The 17,064-nt window shown below is 49.1% G+C and overlaps 2 protein-coding genes and 1 long non-coding RNA gene across 5 annotated transcripts in view; 1 reads left to right on the top strand and 2 right to left on the bottom strand.

Moving 5' to 3' along the window:
• The window catches only part of SLC2A1 (solute carrier family 2 member 1), a 28,193-nt gene extending 22,813 nt beyond the window's left edge, over window positions 1–5,380 (bottom strand). The window contains exon 1 of one of the 2 annotated variants that reach the window (XM_006068311.3): window positions 5,186–5,380. In XM_006068311.3, the coding sequence (XP_006068373.1) occupies window positions 5,186–5,203 (18 nt within the window). In that variant the 5' untranslated portion in view covers window positions 5,204–5,380. 2 annotated transcript variants of the gene reach the window in all.
• Window positions 2,320–5,179, bottom strand: LOC112585700. The gene is made up of 2 exons (XR_003110239.3): window positions 3,883–5,179; window positions 2,320–2,778 (listed from the first exon to the last, which is right to left on the bottom strand). It is a non-coding gene; the product is annotated as an uncharacterized LOC112585700 (long non-coding RNA).
• Window positions 5,381–5,526: 146 nt separating the features above from the next.
• On the top strand, window positions 5,527–15,206 carry LOC102392042 (histone H2B type 1-C/E/F/G/I). Of its 2 annotated transcripts, none has more exons than XM_044945150.1 (2): window positions 5,527–5,856; window positions 14,706–15,206. In XM_044945150.1, exon 2 carries the CDS (start codon window positions 14,815–14,817, stop codon window positions 15,193–15,195), a length of 381 nt encoding a protein of 126 aa, XP_044801085.1. In that variant the 5' UTR covers window positions 5,527–5,856; window positions 14,706–14,814; the 3' UTR covers window positions 15,196–15,206. The 2 variants fall into 2 exon arrangements, with proteins under 2 accessions (XP_044801085.1, XP_025145140.2); XM_025289355.3 differs by lacking the exon at window positions 5,527–5,856 and adding an exon at window positions 8,115–9,341.
• Window positions 15,207–17,064: the final 1,858 nt, after the last annotated feature.

Here is a 17,064-nt window from a genome sequence, read left to right as displayed (position 1 = left end):
TGTGTGTAAGTAAGGAGGAGATAATCACTTTATATCACAGCAAGTGCTTAAATGTGCAGAGACAAACACCATAGGTATTGGTGGGTGAACAGGATGGAATGCACAGGGCTACACAGAACTATGTAGAAAGTGTGATCCAAGTACACTAAATTCCATTTATAGGCGCATATATACACATGCACAAAAAGAGGTCTGTGAGGGGTAAATACCCAATGATTACAACTGGGAGAAGATGTTCACTCTTACTTTGCATGCTTCTCTATACTTGGCTCCATTACTTCTGTAACTTAAAAAAAACTTGCAACCTGACCTAGAGAGGTAGGTATTATTTCTGTTGTTGTTTAGTTGCCAAGTTGTGTCCAATTCTTTGAGACCCCACGAATTGTAGCCCACCAGGCTCCTCCCATGGGATTTCCCAGGCAAGAATATGGCAGTGGGTTGCCATATCCTTCTCCAGGGGATCTTCCTGACCCAGGGATTGAATCTATGAGTCCTGGATTGGCAGGCAGATTCTTTACCACTGAGCCAGTTACAGTTGGGGAAAAAAGCTCCAGCAGGAGGAATGGCTGGCCTGGGGTGAAATGGTAGAGCTGTTTCCAGTGGAGCCCTTTCCTCCTCACTCCCCAGTGAGCTCTGGGCTAGGTGATTTGGGCAGATGTCCTGTCCAGCAGAGGCCTCAGTAGCCAAAGGTTCTCTAAGCTGGGGTCTGGCAAGAGCTCTCTCCCCTTCCAGGGTGCCAAGGCCCTAGGGAAGCAAAAGCCAGCAAAGCGTTGGTGCTGAAGTCTTAGAAAGGGTCAACTGTCCTCAGTCTACCAGAGTTCAAGGTGTGGGAGCCCTGCTCAGTTACTGCAAAACCCCAATGTTTATGCATTACCTACTGCTTCCCTGGCCTGGAGGTTGGACAGTAGAGCCTTAGGCTCCACTCCACTCCTCCCATGGATGAGGTGGGTAGCAGCTGGAGGTTTGTTGTGGTGGCCAGGCCTAGACACAGCCTCTCTGAGCCCAGAAGTCCAACCAGGAGGCTTCTCAGCCTCCACTATTCTGGGGATGCTGAGTGACTTTGTTACCTCTCTGCCCAGGAGTGAGGTGGGGGAAGGGTGAGGTTGCAGGTCCCAAGCCAACGCTGCACAGTTCTCCTTTGTCCTAGGCCTCCCCAGCTCTGCCAGCTAAGGTGGGGTGGGTTGGGAGTTGGGGGAGAACTGGATGACTGTATCCCTGGAGCTGGAGCAGAGCTCTAGGCCCTGACATCCTGTGATCAGGAGGCGCTGGGTAAAGCTGAGCTCCTTGAAGTCACAAGCTGATTATGGGAGGATTTGGGGTTGACCCAGCTCCAGGCCAGTTAGGGTTGGTCCTGAAACGGCTCAGCATGGGACAAGGATCATCATAGAGATGTTTACAATGTCTGCACACCCAAACTGATGTGCAAAGGGTCCTTCCATTTAAAATAGCCACCACCCTGGTTTAGGGCACTGGACCAGTCTCACCACAAGCACCATGGGGAGTGAACCTCCATTTTATGGGGAAGAAACCCAAGGCTAAGGAGAGTCACATCCCCAAGGTCATAGTGTTGTGAGGATGTCTTGTTTCCTTTCACAGAAGGCTTTCAATTGTCAAATTATATCTAACCCAACTATTAGACTGCACCCAGAAAGAGCCTGGAAAGTCCTGGAGTCTGAGAATTCCTGCTCATTTGGGGTGAACAGAGGGTGAAACAGAAAAGATGGGTGTGGAAGAGGAAGTATTTTAAAAAAAAATTAGCGAAGAACATCTCAAATTTTTGGACAGCTATATCTTGGTTAAGCTTCTTTCCTTCTCTGGCCTCCGTTTTCATCTGTTAAACAGAGGGTTGGGCCATGCACTGGAAGGTCCCTGCTGGGGACTTTCCTTTATCTTCTTGGGCCATCCCAGAAAGGCTGGCAGTGTGTTTTGTGGTGAGAGGCTAGTTTATGACCTTAGAAAAGTCATTTTCCATTGAACCGTGATGTCATCATGTCTTGGAATCACCCTCACAGGGAAGCCAGGGCAGCCCCATCAGTGGACCCATCTCGGGGCTTGGCACTCTCACCCATGTTCTGCTCTGCAAACCAGCTTCCTGACAAACCCCAAGTGGAGAAGAACTGGCCAGTTGGAACTTTAAGGATGTGCCTGAACAAGTGATACAGCCCTGGTATGCTGGGGCTCCCCAAAGGCTCCAATTGCCAGAATGCCAGACTTCTGGACAGAGGCTGCAACCTAGGTAACCCCAGGTCACCTAGGGCCCAGGTAAGTGCAATGCATCATGGGAGTCCAGAGAAGCAAGGGATATTTATGGAGCATCCATGGGGACAGACAGACACATTTATTTCTGAGTTCTTGCAGACACTCTAATGATGAAAATGACATCATTCTGTGGACGCGGTAATTGAGCTAAAGCTGGAATTCAAAACCACAAATGCAGGACTTCAAAAGCCTATGCTCTTTGTACCTCTGAAGGGCTGAGGAACCCCGCAGATTTCTCATTTCTCCTTTGTATGGAGGGTGGAGTCGGCAGAGGTCCTGGCGTGTGATTAGGGTGCCAGGAAGGACTAGTTGAGGGGTCTTCACAAAGGGCTGGGCGAGATATCTGGGGGCAGGACTCACCCTTGTCTGCTGCCCAGTAGGGAGTGTGAGCAAACTCCCGGCTGGAACAAGAGGGTCTTCGACTTGTCTCCTCCCTACTTTTCACTCAGGTAAACATCACAATGAGCCACAGAGAAGCACCACAAAGTGCAGGGAAGTCAGATGAGTCAGTTCCCAGTTCTAAGGAGATGAGGAGGAACACAGCAAAGCGAACTTCAGAATCAGACACCCCTAGATTTAAGACCTTGGGCAAGAGATATATATATAACCTCTCCAGGCCTCAGTTTAACCTCCTGCACAAAAGGACTGGGTGTGCTGATTGAGTCAGCAAATCCAAAGGGAAGGGCTCTTTTCTAGAATGTATACAGGATGGTCTGTAGAAGGTTTAGCCAAAAAAAAAAAAAAAACTTTTTTTTTTTTTTACTATAATTGCTATCTGTATTTACCTTTTGAAATTTCTACTTTATGTTCTCATATAATCAATTATTATAACAGTGCACGTATATGAATTTATGTGTGCATGCTCAGTCGCCTCTGACTCTCTGTGACCCCACGGTCTATAGCCCGCCAAGATCCTCTGTCCATGGGATTTCCCAGGCAAGAATAAATGCAGATAAACCACTGGAAAGGAGGCACTCCAAAATTATTTATTGATGGAGCAGGTAATCAAGAGTTTGGAGGGTACTGCATGAAAAACACCCACCTGCTACAGCATTTAGAACTGGCTGGCACATGGGCAGCCCTGGAAGTCAGGCAAACTCTCTCCCCTCCATTCAAAATTCAAGCAGGCTCATGGTGAAAAGGAACAGTGTACACTGAAAGCCCTTTCTGATTAGCCGGGGTTCAAATCCAGTTCAGCCACTTACTAGATGTCTGACTTCAGGAAAGTTACTTCTCTTCTCTGAACTCCCTCCCTGAACCATATGGAGGGTCAGTGATACTGAAAAGCATTTGAGCCCAGAGCCTAGTAAACTATTAAGCAGCTTTGAATTTCTCCTCCACTTTTTTTCTCCACTCAGAATATTCACTTATCCACTCAACAAATAAACACCCAGGTCCTGCATCATATGCTGAACAGACATTTCTTTCCCTTGAAGGAGTGAAAAAGATATCCTTCTCTTACAGACAGTGAAACTGAAGCCCAGAGAGATTAAGTGACCTGCTAGAGCCCTGAGCTAACACAGCAAGCAAGTATTTAAACTTTGCAGTGGTAAGTTCTTACCATTAGCTAAAAGAGCTTCTCATTTTATTTGTATTTTGTTATACCCCAGCATAACGGCTCACCTATGACTGTCGGGAAATGTGTTCTGGGCTCAGCAGGGTCTCCCTTCAGGCCAGGGCGGGCTGGTGAAGCAAGTTGTCTGGATTCCTCAGGCACAAAGGAGCCTTTTCCCGCTGAGGGTATAGCTTGGCCACACTGTCACGCACCTCTCTGCCCAGTCAAAACCTTGCTCAGTTCCACCGGACACCTCCACCGCCCATAGGAAGGGTAGTGCGCAATTCAGTGCTAACCCACACCAGGTGAAAAAACGTACACCCTCGCGCCTTCCATGCCGAGTTTCCAAAAAAAAAAAAAGTGACTTGAAATATTCTACAGAAGGGGGAAGGAGGGAGGAAAGAAATAAAGCCCTACACAAAAGGTGGGGCCCAGTAAATGTTGGAAAGGAGTCATTCTGGGAAAGTCACAAAGAGAGAAAAAAAGAGATCGTATCGAGGCAGTTTGCTCCCGCGGGAAGAGTCCTCATCTATTCAGTCCCGTGTCCCCCAGCTCCCTGGCGCGAGCTCCTTGCACTCAAGCCCGGGGCCCCTTCCCGAACCCCTGTCCCCCCCGGGATCGGGGCGGCGGCCCCTGGTGTACACTCTCCACGCGGCCCTCATCAGCCCCGCCTGAACAGGGAAACGTGCCACCTCGGAGCACATCACCCCACTTGGCTAAAGCTCTGGGGCCTGCCCTACGCGGAAAGAAGGGCCTCGTACGCGGGTTTTTCGCCTCAGCCCTGCAGCCAGACATCCTGGGGTTAAAGCCCGGGCCTTAGCAGACTGCCTTCCGCCTCGGAGCCCCAGAGGGCTGGCGCGGGGACCACGCGGGGAGGCGAAAAACGCCCAAAACCAGGCCGCGCGCCTAGTGTGGCGCCCGGGAAATGAGAGCAGCGGTTCCCAGCCCGCCGAGCGGGGGCGGGTCCCTCCTCCTCCGCGCTCAAGGGCCGGGGCCCGACCGGGGGCTCGGCCGGCTCAGCCAATGGGTGCCGCGCTCGGACCCCTCCCCCGCCCCGGGAGGAGCCGGCGCGGGGCCGCAGCCGGGGAGGATCGTGAGCGACGTGCCGTGCCCGGACCTGGGTCCCCGGGCCCTGCCGGGCCGCGTGGACCTCGCGGCTCCCCGGAAGGAAGCCAATTACTCAGTGGGGGCGCCACCTACGCACGCGGCGCCCAGGCGCCCGCCAGATCCCGAGCCCATCCCTGTCACCGTCCCCCGGCCCGGCAGGGCGCTGCGCTGCCGGCCGGAGGAGAGGCCCAGGCCGGCGAAGCGATCAGCGGGGGTCCGCGCCTTTGTTCCCGGCAGGAAGGGCCCGCGGGCGCGCGGACTCACCTTGCTGGTGGGCTCCATGGCCGCGCTGCGCTGGAGGCTTTCGCGGCACCGGGTGCGCGGGCAGGCTGCGCTCTGTGGATCCCGCTTCGGCTTCGGTCTCGAGACTCCGTCTGCGACTCGCTTGGCCTCCCTCTGCCTTGCGAGCTAGTTGCTGAGACCTGCGGCCCACTGTCTGAATTCTCGCATTGGTTACCTTTGAGCACTCCGACTGTCGCCTTTATAGGACCCCAGCCATTGGCTAGCGAAGCTGGGGGGCGGGGCGGAGGGGGTGGGTAGAGCCTGGGGGCGGGGACTGGGGCACGTCCGGGGCGGGGCTCCGCGAGGAGGGGTCCAGGCGAGTGAGGGGGTTGGGGAGGGAGGGCGCCCGCTGGGTACCTTGTTCTGGCTGCGGATCTCCACTTCTCCCTGAGTCCTGAGAATTCTCTGGCTGTGTGACTCTCTGCAAGTGTGCGCACCTCTCTGGGCTTCAGGGCCAGGAGCAAAATGGAGGCGCTTGTACCGGCTGTGAGACCAAACTCGGAGCCGCACACGGTAGCGCGTGGGAGTGAGGACTGGAGTCCTCACTTCGCCAACGGATAACTTCGGGAAACTAGCTGTAATGATTGTACCACCTCATAGGTTTGTTATGAAGATTAAGTGAGTTAAGTGTTTAGAGCAGCCTCTGATATGTGGTAAGTGGTATTTAAGCATTTGTTAGACTACGGGAGGTCTCGCTCCGTGATTTTCTCCCTTACCCTCTCCAACCCCACATTCCTGTTTGTAAACCAAGCCTGGCTTTAGCACAGGCTGGGCCCTCTGCCTGAAAATCTATGCCCACCTCTTCTTAGGACTTAAATATCACCTCCTCTGTGAAGCTTTTCTCTACTCCTGAGAGTACATGTGACTCTATGGTGACAGGTAAGTGTGAAAAATATGAATGATAAGAACATAGAAGAACTTGGATTTGAACCAACTCCGCTGTAGACCAGCCCTGGTATGATCCTAGGCAAGGTGCTAGCCTATGAGGCTCTGCTTTCTTCTGGTTAACCGGGAATGAACATGCCCACCAACTTCAGGTGCTAACATGAGAGAGACATTGTCGAGATCAGCCCATGAAGTACTTAGCGCATGTTGACTTGCATGTAAGGCCCCCTTTAGTGGCAATGGTATTTTTTCACCTTATTTCATCTGATTTCACCTTATTTCTTCTTCTGGAGTCGTGTCTTACTTGAGACACAGTGAAGGGAAAGACCCCTAGTCCAAAGGTCTGGACAAGGTCTGGACAAAATCTTGAGGTTAACCTGAGGGTCCCTTTCTCTATGGAAGGGGTCAGGAGGGGCTATTTTCTCTTGGGAAGGAGGAGCCTGGGCATGACCCCTGGAGTCCTCTGTCTGGGCTGTGGGTCCAGTGCTGGCCAAGGGAGGGGGCTCCCTGTCTGGGCAAGAAGCCCTGGCAGGGAAGGCAGGCCCCTTCTTGGTGCACTTCTGCCCATGGCTCCTATTTCTATGATCTCCCAGTTGCTCAGCCTGGAAAGCTTGGGGCCACCTCTCTCTTCATCTGGTGCCCAAGCCCCTAAGTCCCGTCGATTTCACCTTTCTGTACCACCTCGTCCTCCTTCTCTTCTGCTGCCTGCAGGGCTTCTGGCTCCTCTGGCCCTCGTCCTCTAGTGCTGACCATCATTCTTCTGTTTGTATGTCCCATGTTGCCATAGAGGCAGCAAGGTCCAGCCTGGCTAGCAAGGCCTTCAGGGCATTCGTTTAAAGGCTTAGCCTCACCCCTCACACTTGCACTTGCCACATCTGTACCTTTGTTCAGATTGTTTCCTCGGCCTGACTCCCTCCACCCCCACCTCATCAAGCCAAAGTGCTTCTGATGGCACAAAGCAGCTCTAGAAGGGGCCCCTTCCAGGAGGCGTGCCTGAGTCCTCCACGAGGGAGTTGTTCTCCCTTTTACCTTTTGATGTTTCTTAGTGTGCTGCTGTGCTTTCTCTCTTCTTCCAGGCTGAGCACCTTGAGGATGGCTTCTATAGCTGAGATACAGAGGTGAAGGAAGAAGGCAGAAATGAATGAACACATGAGCAGTTAGTCTGCTTGTTTCTTGCCAACACAAGTGTTCCCTGAAGTACCTTTTGGGTTTTGCCACTTCCCTGCTCCAAGTCTCTCCATTGCTCCCTGTTGCCGAATACATTCAGTCGACTGTGTATACCTCTTCCCAGCTGTGGCTATGTCCCACCTAGCTCACGGGGTACCCTTGCTATCAAGCTCTCTTTCCTTCTCCAGGCCAGCCCTGTCTGTGCTGGCTGCTTCTCCAGGGACAGAGACAACCAAGCCTGTTGCTAACCTTATGGATTCCCCAGACTGGAGAGAATGAAGAGGGGAGGTGCACAGCAACAATACTGAGTTGGGTGTGCATGGTTAAGAATGTGTATTGGAGCAGATCTTGTACTACAAAGGAAGGAGAGGGAGTAGAGAGAGCTTCAGGATAGGGAGAAGGCAGGCTGAACAGGGTTTAGTAGGCTAAATATGAGTTCAGCAGGTGGGTCAGAGAGAAGGCAATTTTTGGCAAGGGGAAGATCACCTGCAAAGACAGGAGACAGACAGAGAGTAACTGCTGAAGGGAAGAAAGAATCTCTTGACCACATGCCTGGTGGTGGAGTCCTGGATTCGGTTTCCTGAGTCCCAGTTCTGCTGTTTCCCTGCCAAACATCGCTGAACAAATCCCTTCTCTCTGTAACCTCAAGACCTACATCTGTAAAATGGACATAACAATCCCCTCCTGAGTTGGCCAGAGGAAAAACAGATTATGTACAAAAGTTTATGCTAATAATGTATGACTTCCCTGTAGCTCAAAAGATAAAGAATCTGCCTGCGAGGCAGGAGACCAGGGTTCGATCCCTGGGTTGGGAAGTTTCTCTGGAGAAGGAAATGGCAATCCACTCCAATATTCTTCCCTGGAGAATTCCATGGAGAGAGAAGCCTGGCGGGCTACAGTTCATGGGGTCGCAAAGAGTTGGACACGACTGAGTGACTAACACACACACACACACACAATTTGTGATGTCAGAAATTCAATCAAACGGCCTTGCAATGGTCAGGGTGGAACTTGAAGACAGAGGAGAGTAGCTAGAAAAACAGCTTTGCCTTCACCTTACCCCATCATACTTGCCCCAATAGACCCCTATCATTTGCTTGAAATTCCATTTCTAAATATTCCCATTGTAAAAGCTTTATGATCCCTAGAAGGTACTGTGTAGAGGTAAACTCATCAGACACTATTGACACTGGCCAGATATTAGATTCGCAGGTTGACTAGTTTAGTTTTTGGATGGCTGAGTCCTCCGCGACCAAATTTAACTCCAGCCAGGGAGGGAACATCAGAGAAAGCCTAAGGAAGTGAGCCTGGAAGGTTGGGTTGCCTGGGGAGACAGAGCAAATGCCCATCACCAGGTCATAGAGGTGCAGCTTATGGCAGATGGAGCCAGGCTAAGTAGCCCCTGTGGCGGGAGTGCAGAGGGTTGGGAGCGAGAAGGGGATGAAGTTTGAGGAATCTGAGTGGGAGAAGAAGCTGAAGAGGCGGGGTCAAATGCTAGGCATAGGAGTTAGGGCTTTATTCAGTGGGCAGTGGGGAGCCATCGAGGGTTTCTGAGCAGGGAAGGACCTGAGGAAGTCTCAGCCCTTTCTCAAGGCTACCCTACACCAAAGATTTAAAGGGGAGTGTAAGGAGGCGGTGAAGCCCTAAGGCTCCTCTTGGAAGGACCAAGTAACCCCTCCCCAAGCTACTCTCACACTGGCAGCTTTGTTTGCAGGAGGCTGCATTTAGCCTTGGAAGGAACTCGAACTTTTGGATTCCAGGCAGTTCTAGTCCTAGCCAGTCCAAGCTCCCTGGAACTGGCGGGGCGGCCTGGTGCGTGCCTGCGAGCACGCTAGCACGCTGCTCTGACCGCTGTGCGGGGGCGGTCTTAGCAACTCCGGAGTTAGGAGTGAGTAAGGCCGCCCGGGGAAAGACTTTTTTTTTTTTTTTTTTTTTTTTTGCCTTTAAAGGCAAGCGTCCTTGGCGGCCAGGAGAAAAGGCTTTGCTGAGTCAGCTGCCGCTGACGCAAGTGGGGCTGACAGGGGCTGAGACGGGAGAGCCCCCAATCCGCGGGATGTCCTGCAACCCCGATCCTCCCAGGCTGCAGGTAAACACTGTCTTGGACTCCTGGAAGGCCTGATGCACCAGGCAGGACAGTCTGGTGTGTTTACTATTTTCATTCTGACTTGTGCACCTGTTCACACCGCTGCTCACAGAGCACTTTTCAGCTCCTCCTTCTTTATCCTTACACCTGCCTCTCCCCAGCCCTCTGCTCTCAGCAGGGCCACCACCTGCTCGCCAATGCTGGGGGATATTGAGGGGACACTTCCCCCGTTGTCTCCTGCACCAGGCTTGTCTGTCCAGGTGCCTCCAAGACAGCCGTTTGAATGCCCCACAGGTCCCTAGCCACAGGTAACTAGCCTTCACCATGATTAAGTCTAAAATCATCAGCCTCTCCCATCTCTCCTGCTCCCCACCGAAGAGACGTTCCTCTATCCATCAAATAGCCCAAGCCAGAGATCTGACATCTTCCTCAACACTTCTTTCTCCCTCCTCCTCAATACCCAGTCAACCCTGTGGACTCTACCTTTCCAAAACAGGCACTGAACTCCATCCCCTTCTTTCATCCCACTGGCCCGGCTATAGCTCTGCTTGTTCGTCCTCCCACCTGCCACCTCTATGGTCTCGCAAACACTCAGCCAGCACATCATCATTTCCCTTTTTAAGCATCTTTCCCTGGTATGCAAGAATGTGGCTACGGCTCACAGATGTGAAAGAAGCCAAATGCAAAGGAGTGTGATTTCATGCATGCAAAGTTCAAAAACAGGCAAAACTTATCTATGGATTAGAAGTCTGGATAATAGTTACCCTTGGAGGGATGGTAGTGACCATTGGCGGGGCTGGGGCTATGGTGAGGCAAATGAGGCAGGATCGGCCTTACAGATATTTCCCTTTGCCCTAAGCTTTCTTTTTTTTTTTTTTTTAAATTTTATTTTATTTTTAAACTTTACATAATTGTATTAGTTTTGCCAAATATCAAAATGAATCCGCCACAGGTATACATGTGTTCCCCATCCTGAACCCTCCTCCCTCCTCCCTCCCCATTCCATCCCTCTGGGTCGTCCCAGTGCACCAGCCCCAAGCATCCAGTATTGTGCATCGAACCTGGACTGGCAACTCGTTTCATACATGATATTTTACATGTTTCAATGCCATTCTCCCAAATCTTCCCACCCTCTCCCTCTCTCACAGAGTCCATAAGACTGTTCTATACATCAGTGTCTCTTTTGCTATCTCGTACACAGGGTTATTGTTACCATCTTTCTAAATTCCATATATATGCGTTAGTATACTGTATTGGTGTTTTTCTTTCTGGCTTACTTCACTCTGTATAATAGGCTCCAGTTTCATCCACCTCATTAGAACTGATTCAAATGTATTCTTTTTAATGGCTGAGTAGTACTCCATTGTGTATATGTACCACAGCTTTCTTATCCATTCATCTGCTGATGGACATCTAGGTTGCTTCCATGTCCTGGCTATTATAAACAGTGCTGCGATGAACATTGGGGTACACGTGTCTCTTTCCCTTCTGGTTTCCTCAGTGTGTATGCCCAGCAGTGGGATTGCTGGATCATAAGGCAGTTCTATTTCCAGTTTTTTAAGGAATCTCCACACTGCCCTAAGCTTTCATGTGACTCATCACGGCATTGTTACTAATCCTGTCTTTACCTAACATTTTGATACTCTGTCATCATGAATTTTTTTTGCATTAGTTTTGCTTTTTAAAAAATATTGCATTAAAACGTTATTTGTCTTGATGACTGAGCTTTTTGGCACCCCCTTACATTTTACTCAGGAGGTGAGCGTCTCACTTGCCCTGGTCCTGACCCTGCCGGTGGAGTTTTGCAATGAGTGCTGGTTTCGTGTGTGTGTTCAGTTTGTGACAACTCATCAGGTTGGACAGTTCCAATTTTTACCATTTTTACTTTATGCACATTATGCTTCAATTAAAAAAAAATTTTTTTTAACTTAAAAAAACCTTTCCATGATTCCAAGGAAATGATTGTTTTCTGCTTCTTCTAGCATCCCCAGGACCCAAGATGGTATCTGACACACTCTGGGATGTGATACATAGTTGTTGAATGAATGAATACAATATTCTTCCAGTTAATCCCAACAAGAATTCAGTGAAATGAATCTTTTTTTCACTCCATTTTCTAAAGGAGAAAACTGAGATTTAAGGGAAGTGAAATAATTTGCTCAAGTTGACATAGGTAGTAGTGTGAGTTCTAGCACCTCGATTAAAAAAAAAATCAACAAAAACTCCGACCTGTAGCACCTGCTCGGGCACCTGATCCAGCACTGGCACGAGTGGTGCACCAGCCTGGCTTTTATCCCTGAGATTACAATTCTTTGAGCCGTATCTCTCTGCAGATGACCTCCTTGGGATAGGGGCTCAGGCATACCTGTCTTCTCTCTGTCCGGCTAGTACTTAGGACAGGGAAGAGGCTCTGAATATTTAATAAATGAACAAAGCAAAGAATGAATGAATGAGGAGATGGACAGTGATAGACAGTGAGTGGAGCACAGGTTGGGGAGGAAGATCTGCTAGCTGTGTGTCTTTGGGCTTGTTACTCAGTCTTTCTCAGCACCAGTTGCCCCAACTGTAAAAATGGGAATAATATCAGTACTTACCTCAAAAATGTAATGAAAATATGAAGTGAGGAAATGATCGTTGGGGTGACTGGTATATAACACATGGAAAATGTAACTGCAGTAGGATTCTTTCCAGTGGTTCACATTCTCAAAGTCTGGTTTACTGCAGGGTGTCAGGGATCTACCTCTTTTGATTTCCATGTATTACTTTCTTGGGGGTCTCTGAAGTTGGAAGGAGGGGACCTGATGCGGTTCCCCAGGAGCTTTCCTCCTTGAGCTCACAGAGAAGACCAGTGCTGAAATTTTCCAGAAGTCTGGTAGCCCAACTCCATCCTGCTGGTGGTGTCATCTGTGATGAGTTGCTTCTTTGTGAGCCTCACTTTCCTCTCTGTAAAATGGGACTCAGAGTAATCTTGACCTTGTGGGGCTCTGGGGAGGATTCCCCAGAGTCTCACATGTTCCTTTAAGGTTGGCACCCTGGGGAAGAGCCAGGAGACTGGAGGCTCTTAGAGACTGTGGGAACTCTAAGGACTGATGGGAAAAACAACTAAATAGCCTGGCTGGGCTCTGTTTTGGTCTTAGAACCTTATTACTCCCAGTGAAATAATACCATTTATGCTGGTGCAACTTTTTAACCGTGCCAAACACCTTCTCGCATGTCATTCCTCGGGTCCTCCTCACACCTCATGAGGAGGTCAAGACCAGATTTATTCATGCACCCATGGCACAGGTGAATAGACTGAGGCATACCAAGGTTAAAGCCATTTGCTTGAAATTACACCAAAGGAGGAATTGGGTAGCAAATGGAAGGTGAGAGATGGAGACCTGGACCTCTTAACCACCACCATGCAGCAATTTGGAGTCAAAAGAAAGCAGAGAGCTCACCTTCTGAGTGAGAGGCTATGGCCCGACCGATGTATGGCTGTGCCCGCTTCCCCCACTCCCAGCCCCACCTGGATGCCACCTGGCAGTCACACGTACATTCATCACCGAGGAGCTGGCTGACTCACCCTATTATACCGGAGCTGACTCACACTTTAGAAGATGGAAAGTGAGAACCTGAAAACCTGGAGAAGCTCTCCCTTCCTCATGAGGCTTTAAATTAATGTCCCAAACCCACAGCAGTTTAGCTGTTAAGAAAGAGAAAGCACTGTGCTCTGCCTGGAGGCGGACATCCCTGAACTCAGAGGGCAGTGGTTCACGCCACTCTGGGAGGTTACAGGCTTGCTGGGTGACTTCAGGCAAGTCATTGTCCTTTTCTAAGCCTCAGTCTTTTTGGTTTCATAATGAAGGGGTTGCAACAGGTGACTTCCAAGGCCCTTCTAGCTCTGGGTTGACAAGCCTTGTCATGAGAAGTGGTGTGTGTCAATAGTTTGCTGTGTGCCAGGGGCAGAGCTGAGTGACTGATATAAAATTGTCACTTTTAACCCTCATTACAAGTCCTAGAAATACTGCCTCTATCCCACTTCATAAAGGAGGAAACCAAGGCACAGTTTCAGGGGCATTTGCCCCAGGTCAAGCAAGTAAGCCCGTAGCAGATCTGAGAATTTAACCCCATCTGTCCACAGAACTCGCATAAGTGGGTTTATTCTTACTCCTTTTATCGTGCTAGAGCTCGGTTTCTTCATTTAAAAAATTGTGGCTAAGTATACATAACACGAAATCTACCATTTTAACCATTTCTAAGCTTACAGTAATTCAGTGGCATTAGATCCATTCACACTGTTGTGTAACCATCACCACCATCCATCTATGAAACGTTTCATCTTTCCAAGCTCAAATTCCTTACTCATTAAGCAATAACTCCCCACTGTCTATCTCCCCAGCCCTCTGGCAAACACCATTCTACTTTCTGTCACTATGAATTTGACTACTCTAGGTACCTAATATAAGCTTTCCTTGTCTTTAAAACTGTGGCAACAACAAAACTATGACAGCAAAGGTCAAATAATCCTTCCGTTGTGGGCAGTTGGCTTTGAATTGGATTTTAAGTTCCAGTTCTTCCATTCAACAGCTGTATATCCTCAGGCAGATTGCTTAACTTCTCTGCCTCTTCATTTCCACATCCCTATAAGTGGCCTACTGAGTCCAGCCCTGTAGGGCTGTTGGCAGGCTCACAGAAGACAATGGATAGGGAGGTGTTTGGAAAGTCTAATGCCACTTCTGCACCTTGTTATATATGCCCTCTTCCTGGAGTGCTGGGATGGGCTTAGATCAGTAGATGTGAGAGCTGGAGAGATTTTAGAGTTGTGCTGTTCAACCCTTTTACAGATGAGAAGACTGAAGCCTGGAGAGGTGGATATGACTTGCCTAAAGCCACCTATGGAACTTTATACATCCACGGGCATCTATATGGAAGGTGCCCAACAGATGTTAGCTGCTGAGGCTGGAAGGTGGGGGCCATGGTCTCAAAGGAGGCCCTGACTGCTCGGCTCTGGAGCCCTCCCCTCGAGCAGCTGGCATTCCAGCCTGTGTCCCCCAACTTGTAACGTGGCTTATAGAAGGTGCTGGGGCAATAGTCTTCTATTTTGTCTATTCTTTTTTTGGTTTCCAGAGACCTGGTCTTGTGGCTGAGAGTCTCATCTTCTTTATTTCCTTAGAGTAATGATTGCTAGGAATTTTTTGGTTGCCAGAGTCAATATATTTAAGGCAACTTCAGCTAATAAAGGAGACTTTATTAAGGGATACAGAGGTGTCCCACAAACAGTGGTGGGGTGCAGTCAGATGCTGACTAAGCTCCGGACTCAGAGTACACTGCTGCCAGGATGGTCGGCATCCCTCCTTATTGCTTTATTTCTCTTTCTCTTCACAGACAGGCATGTCTTGTTCCACGTGGCAGAATATGACCACCACACAATGCCAGAATTTACCTGGGACCATTTCAAGATCTTTCTGTGTTGTTGGGTGTTGTCATCATAGACATGTCTGAACCGGCTAAGTCTGCTCCTGCCCCTAAAAAGGGCTCTAAAAAAGCTGTGACCAAGGCCCAGAAGAAGGACGGCAAGAAGCACAAGCACAGCCGCAGGGGGAGCTACTCCGTGTATGTGTACAAGGTGCTGAAGCAAGTCCATCCGTACACCGGCATCTCATCCATGGCCATGGGAATCGTGAACTCCTTCCTCAACGACATTTTCCAGCGCATCGCTGGCGAGGCATCGCTCCTGGCGCATTACAACAAGCGCTCGACTGTCACATCCAGGGAGATCCAGACCGCCGTGCGCTTGCTGCTACCTGGGGAGCTGGCCAAGCATGCCGTGTCCGAGGGCACTAAGGCTGTCACCAAGTATACCAGCTCCAAGTAAATATAATATGCCCAGCCACTGTTAACAGAGATGGCAATGGCACCCCACTCCAGTACTCTTGCCTGGAAAATCCCATGGACGGAGGGCCTGGTGGGCTGTAGTCCATGGGGTCGCTAAGAGTCGGACACGACTGAGCGACTTCACTTTCACTTTCACTATTTCAAGGCTGGCTCAACTCTCTCCTGGTCTTGATTCTAAGTTTCTAGACAAGGAAAGTAGACTGGGCCAGTTTGGATGAGATGTTCATCCTGGGTCCTGTTGGCTATGGTTAGGTGATGGTGTCATAGGGAATGTACGAGGCTGACAGGACTCAAATCTGTGTGAGGGTGGGGCAGAGGAAGGGTGTGTGACTCCCTAATGGAGTCACACAGGCAAACACATGCATCTGTTGAAAATGCTGTGAAACAGGCATATATGTTCATTGACATGGAAAGATAGTCAAGATATTTTTGAATGGAAAAAGTGGGTTACAAAACAGTATGTGTATCACAGTTTAAAAAGTAAATATGCATATGTAATGTGACTGACTTTCCTACAGAGATGATAAATGTTCATTGAAATTATGGGTAGTAGAATTCGGGGTAATTTTTCATTTCTTCTTTTGTAATATCTGCGTTTTTCTGATTTTTCTCTCATGAATGAGTATCAGTTGAGTAATAATAAAATGATCATTCTTTCCACATTTGGCTGCAGTGTGTGTTAACTAAGACGTTTATTCACTTATTTAATAAATATTTATTAAGCACCCAGTACGTGAGAACGCTTGTGAAAGTTGCACAGTGACCGGCCAGCAGTAGAGGTTCAGTCGTTGGGGCCCCCCAGGGCTCTGCCTTCAAAGTTTGAACAATAGTCTGGGTGCTCAGACACAGGTGTTTCTGTTCAAATGATCTGTACACATTTTGAAAATCTAGGAAATGGAAGACAGGGTGTTTCAGCTATCTGTTGCTATAGAATTAGCACTCCAAAACACAGTGGCATAAAACAGCAATGATGTGTTCTCTCTCTTGATATAGGGAGTTGGGCACTTCTGTTCCCCATGATCAGCCGAGGTTACTTATGCAGTTGCATTCAGTGGGGTCCTTGGCTAGGGCCATTCTTCACACACAGTGTTGCATCCTCCTCTGTATCCAGCAGGATAACCTGGACTTCCTTTACAACATGATGGCTGGGGCCAAGAGGGAGCATTTTGAAAGAGCAAGTCCAGGTGTAGAAAATTTTACCATGACTGCTCATACCAGTGCAAATCATTCTGGATATGACTTGCTTTGTCTCTAAATCTGTAATGAGCATTTTCTCTATGAGTAAATATTCTCCCCAGCATGATTTTTAATGACTCACTGATAGCCCATCATTGATTTAACCAATCCCCAACTGATGAATATTTAGTTGCTTTCATTTTGGGAGCAGTTATAAACATCTCTGTGAAGGTCGACTTTGTACCAAAAACTAGGTACAAATCCTTGTAGGAAGGGGATTACAGGGTCAAAAGAGGGGGGATTTTTTCAAATTTTGCCAAATTGCCCTTCAAAAATGTAGTACATGTTGTATTTCCATTGACTGTAAAGTAACCAGTCTCTTCACCATCCTCTGGTCAATCCTGGGTGTGGTTTATCTTTCTAATCTCTGTCAGCTGGATGGGTGAGAAATGGTATCTCATCATGGTCTTCAAAGTGAAGATTAAAAGTAAGTTGCCCAGAGCCAGATCCTTAGGAAGAGTTCTTATCTTTCTCTGGGAAGCAGCACTAATAAATCCGCAGGCTCGAAGGCAGTGCCACGTGGTGTGTCTCTGCCTGCTGACTCAGGCTGTAAAAAGGAACACAGGGCTGACAGCTGAGCTCCCGACTGTGGAGGTGAGTTTGCTGCGTCCTC

This window comes from Bubalus bubalis, chromosome 6 (genome assembly GCF_019923935.1).
Source record: "Bubalus bubalis isolate 160015118507 breed Murrah chromosome 6, NDDB_SH_1, whole genome shotgun sequence".
Classification (NCBI taxonomy): domain Eukaryota; kingdom Metazoa; phylum Chordata; class Mammalia; order Artiodactyla; family Bovidae; genus Bubalus; species Bubalus bubalis.
This window is presented reverse-complemented; position numbering and strand designations above follow the sequence as displayed.